Below are 10840 nucleotides of genomic sequence, written 5' to 3' on the forward strand. Positions count from 1 at the left end.
GTACTTAACTCCCTGCCTGGAGTTTAGCTTCAAAGAGCAGCGAATTTGCTACATAATATGACATATTTCATGTTTACAATGATTTTAGATTTTTAGTTATTTCTAGCCAATAAGAATAACATGAAAGGAACAACAAATTATTAAAGAAGAAATTGTGAAGGAAAACCTAAAACATACTGAATCCTGCGAAATCCTTGAAGAGCTGTATGGTCTACACCTCCAACGTTAGCACCACAATCTGGGCAACGGGCGGTCTGCATTGGCTGCCCACACTGTTAAGAAACAACAGAAAATTATGAAGCATCATGTATGGAAATAGATAACTAATTGCAAAAGGGCAAATATTATTTCTTATAGGGGTTGTCCTTTTCATCAAAAGATTAAAAAAAAATACCAAAACACTCCAATATACTAACTCTAAATGAGAGTATTTAGAACACCTTCCTCCTAAAACATTATAGTTTGCATAGTGTAGATATAAGGTTACCAGCAGTACTATTAAATAATAAAGCAGCTTTATTCAGCCCAGGAGCGATTAAAGTGGTTGGAGCTGTGAATCTGTAAAAAAAAGTCATGTTTATACATTACCTTGGTTCCTTACAGTATCTTGGGGCTTTTGTATTAATCAGACAGGTTTTGTATTACTTTACACATCTACAGGATTGTCAAATGTGCTTGGTATTGGTTAAATGCAGCTCATGTAGTCAACAACACTTTGTCAATGGATTTTAGACTTAGGGCCCTAAATCTGGTAACCCATGTAGTTGTTTAGGTCTGCTCCCTCAGTCTATAACCTACAGCAACATTCTAAATTAGGTACCTAAAGTTATATTCTAACCCTGTTGTCCATTAAAATTAGACTAGTGACTAATGCATAGATTGGGCACTGTGTGTATATGACCTCACCAATGTCTGTATGCCTGAAAACAGTTGAGTGAAGGTGGTCCAAGCTTTAGGTCACTGCTGTGCGTGAATATGAGAAACTTAAGGGTATTTACTCTTTTTAGAAGGTTATAGAAAAGTCCTTTAACGCCTTTTCACTTGCCCTTAAGGAAAATACAGGTGTGTTCAGAATAATAACAGTGTATTTAAAAAAATGAATAAAGCTCAAAATCCTTATATTAGCTTGTATTTAAATATACAAAAATGCATTGGGAACACTGCACATTCTATTCCAAATGTAAACATGAAGAAAAATGTATCAAATTTGTGTTATTCATTTACAGAAAGTGAAAAAAAGGAATATTAGGCTGTTCAAAAAATAGCAGTGTCAGCATTTTTCTTTACAAACTCAAACATTCACTGTATAAACTGAAAAATGTTTCACGATCTTGCTTTCCTTTCACTAAACTAATATTTAGTTGTATACCCACTGTTTCTGAAAACTGCTGTATATCTGTGTTGCATGGAGTTGGCCTACTTCTGGTGCTTGTGAACAGGTATTCCAGCCCTGGATGATTGGACTACATTCCATTATTCTTCTGCACTTTTGGCTTTGCCACAGAAAGAGCATTTTTTATGTCATTTAAAAAGTTTTCTATTGGATCAAGGTCCATGGTTAGAGCTGGCCACTCCATAACGTCAATTTTGTTGGTCTGGAACAAGGATGTTGCTCATTTTCTGTTGTGTTTGGGGTCTTTGTCTTGTTGAAACACCCATTTCAAAGGCATTTCCTCTTCAGCATAGGGCAACATGACCTTTTTAAGAATTTTGCAAACTGATTCATGATTCCTGGTATGAGACAAATAGGCTCAAAACCATAGTATGAGAAACAACCCAATATCATGATGTTTACGCCACCATGCTACACTGTCTTCACGGTGTACTGTGGCTTGAATTCAGTGTTTGGGGTCATCGGAAAAACTGTCTGCTCTCCCTAGAACCAAAAAGAACAATCTTGCTTTCATCAGTACACACAATGTTGTGTCATTTCTCATTGGGACTTTGTGGGGGCTTTTTGAAATCTCACAGTACTGACAGATAACTTTAGACCTTCTTTGATTTTCCTGGCGCTGATCTTTGCCATTTTGGCTATTCCTCTATCCATTCGAATGCTAGTTTTGTAGCAATGCTAGTTACTCGGTATCAGGCACAGTTTTATTCCAGAAAGGAACAATGTCCCATCTGCAATAAGTATTCTTACCTGCCTGATCACCGTATCATCTGTCAAAATTCACTGAGCAGTGCATGCACAGCTCGGCATTGGTTGCCAGGACACCCGAAGCATCCCAGTTTCCACTGCTGGTGCCAAGACTGAATAAACTCCTGCTTGCCTGTGCAAGAGTTATGTAATCCTGGTCTGGTCAATCAAAATGGGCAAAGATCAGAAATGAAGATGAAAGAAGATTGTGGGGCCTGTGACAGTATGGTGACAAGTTAACTTTGAGATTAGTTCTTTTTTATGTAGTGTTATCAGCCTTGTCCCTTTTATCTCTATCATTAGTTTTTGAACTAAAGAATGCTGTCCTCCATGATATGAAAGTGAAACACACTTTCTGCTCTGAGGTGTGTATGAAGCATGTTATTAGTAGAACCACTAGGTATGAATAAAGAAAAAAAAACTGGGGAAAGAAAACAAATGCAGCCACCACATCTAAAGACTTATTATTACTTATATTGTAATGCATTACATTTGTGTTCTTCGGTTTAGACACAATTTAAGAGGTCAATAAACCTAAAGCTGTAAATATTCCTAAACAGTAATAAAAAGCATTTGCAAGTAATTTTAAATCCATACAATGCTATCACAAATACTACAGCAACTTGTGCAAGCCTGTCAAATGATAAGAAATTGTTTTATTATTCTGATTAAATAATACTGCTTTACACCAAAATAGGGTGGTTGTTACTAAAACTCTAATTTCTGCCTAGAAAGTTCACTGTGTCTCACCAAAATATGAATATATATGCTTAAACCCTTTTAAGTCTCCTTTTCTTATAGTTGGTGTCTTTGTGCATGAGTGTGACGAAAGCAGTATAGGCAGTTCTGAATAATTAATTTCATCTCCTTATTAATCTTGCCTGCCACAATCATGGAATCAGCTCCTAAGTTTGTGGGTGGCTCAGTGCTCAATAATGCTCCTTTATCTTTGTATTCTTTCAATAGCCGACATGTTTCCAAGAATCATTCTGAGTTGTGCCCATATCCTAACTTACAGCAAAGAATACACCAGGCATGTCAACATTTCACATGAATGTAATGTGATTTACAGTGGTGTAGAACTTAACTTACCTCTCCGACAGCACAGTAGTGGCGATTAGGACACTCTGTAAGAAAGGAAAATATTATGTTTATACAACGAAAGTAGATAAGCAGAGAAGGTATCATTTTCTCTTTAGGAGGGCATCAGAGGTCTCTTAGCTAGGTCCCTAGCTAGGATGGCCATGTTTTGCCTAGTCTGAACCCTAAAGTGCTTAAAACTCTGATAAGTCCTTTCAGGATCATACAAAGACAAACTTCTGCTTGCATTTCCAGCAATATATCTTATATGTTGGTGGCAGCAGTTAAAATATGGAGAAAATAAAAAAAAAAAATAATAAAAATCGAAAGAAGCATAAACTGATTTTTGTATGGCTTGAATTTATTTCATTCTACATCATTATATACATTATTCAACATTCAAACTAATAAATGAAAAGAGTATACTTACCATACCACTGCAATTGTTCTGTCATTGCAGTTCTAGCCTTGGTGAGCATGTCCTCTGGCATGGTTGGCAAATAGGAGTTCTTAAAACAGGTAAAAATAAATACATTTGGAACTTAAAGTTTATGTCAAGGCAAAAAATAAAACACAAAAACAAAAGGACACATATGCAGCACCACTGATATGCACAAATATTTTCTCATGTTTTATCCTGTTATGACCCTACAAGTACACAAAAATACATGTTGGTCTGCAGATGTGGCCCCTATATGCTTTGGGCTGATGACATACAGAAGTTTTGTGTAATGAATGGTGTCAGCCCTGTCCAGTTTTCTTTGCTAAACTATTTACACTTTAGCCCTTTGCTACTCTTCACAACATAAAGGCTAACACTCTAAGCAGGGTTTACCAGAAGGCCATATCTGCCAATCAACAATCAGAGCTGAACAACTACAAAAAAAATCCCTTAAAAAGGCATGACATTGACAAAAAGATGCGGAACAAGCAATATTTTTTTTATCCGTGCACCACATTTACATATATTCTATGTATTGTATATATAAAACAAATCATTTGAATGTGATACACATTCCCTAAGGTCTGATTTATTCATAAAGTCTGTACACTCAATACCTCAGTTTATTAAATAAACTAAAATGTGTATAAATGTTAACCAGAAATAACAGCGGTGTTGTAAACATATCTTACCTGCATTCTAGCAGAAGAGAATGAGAGATTTTTCAAGGGTGTCAAAAGGTGGTTTTTATTAGACAACAGAATGGAGGCCAAGTGTACAGCTAATCCAAAGATGGTGACATGTGACCCTCCCATGCCGGGGACAGCGTGGATAATCTGTCTGTTATTGTTCAGCAGTGTCTCCAAAAACTGGTTCAGAGATCTGTCTTTGAAAATATTGGCATCTTTTAAATAATTCATCACAGCATCCTGTTCCTGCATTGGGAATAATAAATAAGGTATTGTTTAGTAAAAGTTCACTAATATTAGACAGTGAAAGTTTAAGGGTACGTATGCAGCATCAGTTCACTGTATATGGCAAAACCTGGATCAGAGAAATATTCAAACTGGGGGAAAGTTGTGGTTTTATTTTTGTGCAAGCTCTACGGGCTACTCATACTTTTTGTTTCTGGGTATGAAGGGGAGGGAATGTAACACAATTTTCTTTCCCCCATGTAACAATTCTAATGTTTGACACTTGGCATATTAGGCATTTACCACTGAACCATGGAGATGACGAGAAAGTCTTTGGCTCTGTGTAAGCCACAAATTAATGCAAGAGAAATATAGCCAGCTGTGGGGACTGGTAGTAAAGTGAACCATTTTTGGTCAGGGGGTACCATTAAAGTTATCCAAAACTAATGAAATAATGTAAAGTTTCAAATGATCCAAACAAGGGGTGCAGGGCAGACAAAATTTAGTATTAGGCAAAGTAGGCTTGTGACTAAGTATAAGAGACAGTTGTTTCCATTTTTTTAATGTGCATAGTCATATTAGCTGGGTGATCCAGCAAACCAGGAATGGGTCAGGTCCACGATTGAAAAAATTTGCTAGCAAATAGCAATTGACTTTCAAGAAATCCATTCCAGATTTGCTGGATCACCCAGGTACAGTGATGAAAGTGTATCTTCTCCAGCTATGGAGTGCTTTATTAAATCAGACCTAAAGTCTAAAAATGTATTGCTGTTTTATAATGGCCATACACCAGCCAAAAAACTAAAGTAAATCTAGAGTCACTGGGCTTTACTGTATCACTACACCCTCCCTATTTACCAGACTTTGCACGATAAGATTATTCCCAAGGTCTAGTCAGGTTATATGGACATTGCTGCAAAGATGGGTGGAAGAACAGGGTAAAGGGTAACTTGGGTGCTCAATTGTCATATAATTTAGACTCTGTATAATTTCTACATGACAGTTGTGTGTCAAGATCCCAAAATATTGGACAGGCTACATTTTTTGTCAAATATTTGGATTCTGGTAAATTAATAATACATTTATGTATACTTGAATAGTTTCTGTTTACACATAATTTTTTGGTATATATACAATTGCACAATAGAAATATGTCATAATTAAAACATTTAACATGAATGAACAGGCATTTGTAATATGGATCATTTCACTACTTACTGGTACTGTTGCTTGTTTACGGATCCCATAGTACAATGTTATTTCACGGAATGCAGCAAGCAGGAGGTAAACGGACAGTTCTTGATCCCGGCTTTTACATTCCTTAGATTGTAAGATGTATAATGTTTATCATGCAGAGCTAATAAGTTTTGGAATAAAGCAGATCTTCACAGAACAAGCAAGATTTGGAAACAAAATAGCATGATGAATTTCATTTTGTTTTTTTTTTTTTGTTTTTTTAAAAGCCCTTTGATATTCTATGCAGCATTTTTTATGCCACAGAATTTAAACTTGGGACCAAGATCTTACATATTTTGCGGGGAAACTCAAAGAGAGGCTCAGGAATTTAAAATTAAAAACGAAAATTGCACAGCATGAAGGTTTGAGGCTTCCCCTCAAGCATGTTATTTAAAAGTGTCAATAAAGACGCAAGAAAAATCTTATTTTAAAGCAAATTTTAAAGCAATAATTGCTTTGGTACATGTTCTCCATGACAATGCCCAATAGTAATTTACCTATTAGTTCTACATATATACTACTACATACTACATATTACAATGTATTCCCTCATGAACATTTGCATTATGTTTGCAATTCTGTTCATCCCTAGTGTTCACAAAGTGTTTCAGTATGTATTGTGTATATTGCTAGCTGTTGCAAATTGAATTGTGTTATACTTTGTAATTCATCAGAAAGCACTGCCAACAATGAGGGTCAGAAGTGTTTGTTTACTCTAATTGTCTCTAGATCATCAGTTTGAAAAGATGAAATGCCTTATGAGGGATGAGAAAAATGGTATAGTCCTGTTTAGCAGGATGGTCCTGTATAGTCCTGTCTAGCTGGCATGGATGCCATTTATCAAACAACTTCGAAGATTAGAGGAGGTCAGGAAAACCCTGAGAGGCCAGGCTGGCCTGGGAGGGAGGGGAAGACATTCAAGCCAGCTTTTTTCTAACTATGGCATGAGTATGGCATCGGAGTAAAAAAAAGTTGACATCTGGCTACAAGGATGAAGTGTGGAGACTGTATGAGAAGAGTAAAAAAACAGTCATTGTGGTAAATCCCCCTGGATATAGCACAAATAGTCCCCAATTAATCAGTTATAGGAAGTAATTCTGAATAATAATTCAAAGTAGGGCACAGTAGAGCCATTAGCAGCATATACACAATAAAAAATAGAACAGCAAAACAATACACAAATAAAACAAGACACCAGAAACAAAAAAAGAAAAAACTTAACACCTGCCTAATGGGATACAATTTAGAAGATGAAGGTGTTTTAATAGAAGGTAACTAACAAGTGAAAACCAAATGCATGGCAGGTGAAAATAAGGACGGGGGTAGGATAATAGAGGTCATAATCATAAATTATAGACACAAATAAGAAGACACAAGTAGACACAAAATATGCTTAAAACAGGTCAGCTGGATATACACTGCCACAGTAGCTGTGTTTTTTTATGCATCGATTTTTAGATTTGTCTAGTTTGAGGATTTTAATTTCTGACATAATACTGTTCTCATGTTAAAGGCCTACATCCACCATGTAGGTTTATTGATTTGAATATATTCTTCATGATTTGGTTTTCAGAATATAACTCCAGGAACTTACATGAAGGATAAATATAAAAATAAAACCTGAGATACCTCTATGGCAGTTGCAATCCTTTCTTTTTTGCCTTCCATCATTGCTCTGCTTATACCCTCTCTTAGTACTTTGTAGCTTTCACCACACACCAAGAAATGGTCAACATGATTCACCTCAGTGTCCTACAGTAATAAACATGAAATGGTCAGGCTATATAATGTCAAGATTATTCCATAAAGAGTATTTACATTTTGTCCCCTATTACATTTAAATACTTTTATTTTTTAATGTGATCATAGCACGGGAACAATAGTAAGCAGTATAGGGAGTATGCCTGTGGACAGCTAGAGGTAAATTTAAATGGTAATAAAGCAATCATCAGCCAGTCAGTTTTCAGTCAGCGAAACAATGCGCATGTTCTGCTGGAGTTTGTAATAACTTTGGTCGATCTCCAGTAATACCGTTCAGTTATAATTGACTCTGCTTTGATTGCCCAAAAGCAAGCTTCACATTTACCTCAAAACAAACTTGATGGCCTCCACCTTGCACAACTCTTAGTGATTTTTAAATAACCAAGAAAAATAAACTTTAACACATTACTATGCAAATTTTTTTATAAATATGCCCCCTCAAATATAAAATCATCTAATGTCAATGAAACACATAGGTCTTTTAGCCAAAGGCTGTGGCCAAGAGTACCATATTAACAAGGGGCATTTGATGGATTGCAAATGTAGGTGCACGTGGAGGACACTTGTGGCTAACTCCCCCTAAAATTTACATTATCATCATTACACATAATTGTCTGCCTCCAATACTTGAACCCCTATTTCTTTGGAATGGGGAGATGTATATAAAATAAAGTAGGTGCAAGTGGGGTACTCTTGTGGCCAACTCGCCCTAAAATTTCATTACCACAGCATCAATAGAAAAAAAAAAACTCCACCCATCAAATTGTGCTGCCTGCCCTGTTACATTTACCTGTCCTCTTTCCTTCCTTGGATAGCTGACTGTTTACCCCTATTTCTCAGGAACATGGAGATGTAGGTACCTGATAATGAAAGTATTCTTTGCAAAGTTCAAATATGTTAGCGGCTACGTACCAGGACAGAGTGCATCGTATGGTAAATATAGTTTCTGTTTTTTGGTTCAAAAATGGTGAGCGGGTAGCAATATTTCACAGACCAGCACTGTATGATAGCTTGAGTTTTCTCAACCATATCCTAAGCTTTACAGTGAAAACATACGCAGCCACCACATAATGACTGTTAGGCCCAATATAGACTTCATCTTCATTTTAATGTAATACCTTATTTTGCAACAATCCTCGAGGAAAAAGCCATGCAAATTTGGGATCATTAAAATGTCTTTGGAGGGTATCTATGCCATCCAGATTAGCCAATTTGCGTATTAGATAAACTCGGTACCAGTCATTGCCAGACTGGGCACATAAATCCTTCACACATCTCAGGTACTGTTCATTTATGACTTCTAAAAAAAATCAAAGGTATATAATGAGATAAGTCAGTGATAATACAACAAGGAAAGTAACAGATCATTAAAGTGACCCTGTTGTATCATCAAACCACATCAATGTGACAGAATAATAGGGGAAAAATTGTGTTACCCAAATCAGGCATTAGTGATAGGATTCTTATTGCCACAGCCCATGTAGTATATTTAAGGCCAAAGGCAGGCCCTGGTGTTGTCTTTCTACTGCCAGCTTTATTTTATTTCTTTTAACATATTTATTGTTTTCAAGAATAAAAATATATGTGACTTGTTAAAGATATTAAAAAGATTATTTAGTAGGGAAAATAACCTTAACTTAAATAATCTCTGCAGGAGAATACCTGTGTTATTCTTTGCACCAATGCCAAAAATACGATTCTCTCTTAAATGTGGAAACGTCAATCTGCCAGCCCTGACATTCATAAACTGTTACAGTCCTTTCTGCACTGTTATGTCATATCTTCTGCCTCCTAATATTATTAATAATGAGACGGTCAAAAAAATGAATAGATGTTTTACATACCTCTGTTTTTGACTGATAGCATTTCTGCTGCAACATCAAGTGCCAGCCTCAGCCTTGCCACATTCTGAAGAAGTTGTACAGAGGTCTCCTCATCACTTTGCCTCCTGCTACTGCTTAAGTAGTTTTGCAAAAACAACATTTCCTCTTCAAAGTATTTAAGTGTTTCATTGTCATTCTGAAGTTTTTGTTTCTTTTCATATAGTGAATCCTGCAATGAATCCCAAATTACATTTAACTAACATATATTGCTTGACATCACACATAAACAACAGTAATAGCAGAGATCTTACTTGGTATGACCAATAGGATATATAGGATCTCTACTTTAAGATGGACTTACTGTATAGTAAAGAAAAAACTGGTCTGCAGAGAAAAATATCAAATCCAAAGATTTTTCTACCTCTACTCCACAAAACAATATAATATACTTGTCCACAACACCACTGTCCAAATGTTGCCATCCCATAAGATTTACTATGCATGATCCTCTATTCATCCAAGTGGGAAGCCCAGCTGTCAGGGTAGAAATGGACTTTCTGATAAAATAAACAAAGCCGCACACTTGGCTCCTGTGTATTTTACAAATATTTCTTAAGACTCTAGCTTTTGGGCAATGAAACTATACATGCAGGTAATTAAAGCATATGATCACTTTACAGGGGAATCCTTTAACAGTTGTAATAACTTAAGGTCAAGAAAGGGGCTGTGCTAAGCAATGGATTTTGTATTGAAATCACAAGAGAAACAAAGTGGTAAGAAGATCATGAGCAGGATATGAAAACTTCATGTGAAATGGAACAGCTTATTGAATCACTTTACATTCTCATGGTGCCCAATTCTGCCATCTGTTGTACCTCAGTAAAGTCAAGGTCCCCTGACCTAATCTGGGAAAGTCTTACCTCCAGGCAGTTAATAAATAGAAGGTAAACTTCTTTTGTATCTGCAGCTTTCATCAGATTGCTCCTTTTGACTCTGCTTAAATATTCTTGAGCATGTTTCATTATGAGGTCAAAGCTAAAATAATCAGAGCAAAAACAAACATAAATCAGCCACTTATTGCCAACGTATAGGAGAACAAGATGGCAGACTGTTCTTTTTTAGATGCCCTTTTTTACCTGTACTTCAGCAGCAGTTTTAATAGGACTGAACGTATCACTGGAGTTTTATCCACAGCATCTTCAAAGGGGGAAAGAGACCGAGTGTAACTTGCAGACTCTATATGCAAATAAAACAGAAACTTACTAAAATGCAACTAAAACAGCGATGGATACATTTTATTCTAAATATACTTTTACCCTGTTTCCCCGATGATAAGACACTGTCTTATTTTTTTTTGAAGGCCAAAATATGCTCTAGGGCTTATTTTCAGGGGGATGCCTTATTTACCCATGAAGAAGACTACAGTACACAGTTATTGTTCATG

General features: G+C 36.1%; 1 protein-coding gene across 5 annotated transcripts in view; it reads right to left on the reverse strand.

Moving 5' to 3' along the window:
• Positions 1-10840, reverse strand: part of RNF213 (ring finger protein 213) — a 115867-nt gene that overhangs the window by 18834 nt on the left and 86193 nt on the right. For all 5 annotated transcript variants that reach the window (XR_011919379.1, XM_072400570.1, XM_072400572.1 and 2 more), the window contains 10 exons: positions 10533-10632; positions 10317-10431; positions 9418-9625; positions 8692-8873; positions 7442-7564; positions 5795-5896; positions 4355-4597; positions 3651-3729; positions 3233-3267; positions 178-272 (listed from right to left, as the gene is read on the reverse strand). Coding sequence is in view for 4 of the 5 variants with exons in the window: in XM_072400570.1 (XP_072256671.1) it covers positions 178-272; positions 3233-3267; positions 3651-3729; positions 4355-4597; positions 5795-5896; positions 7442-7564; positions 8692-8873; positions 9418-9625; positions 10317-10431; positions 10533-10632 (1282 nt within the window). In the remaining variant the exon portion in view is untranslated. The remainder of the gene's footprint in view (positions 1-177; positions 273-3232; positions 3268-3650; positions 3730-4354; positions 4598-5794; positions 5897-7441; positions 7565-8691; positions 8874-9417; positions 9626-10316; positions 10432-10532; positions 10633-10840) is intronic.

The sequence above is a fragment of the Pyxicephalus adspersus genome, chromosome 2, assembly GCF_032062135.1.
Source record: "Pyxicephalus adspersus chromosome 2, UCB_Pads_2.0, whole genome shotgun sequence".
Taxonomy (NCBI): domain Eukaryota; kingdom Metazoa; phylum Chordata; class Amphibia; order Anura; family Pyxicephalidae; genus Pyxicephalus; species Pyxicephalus adspersus.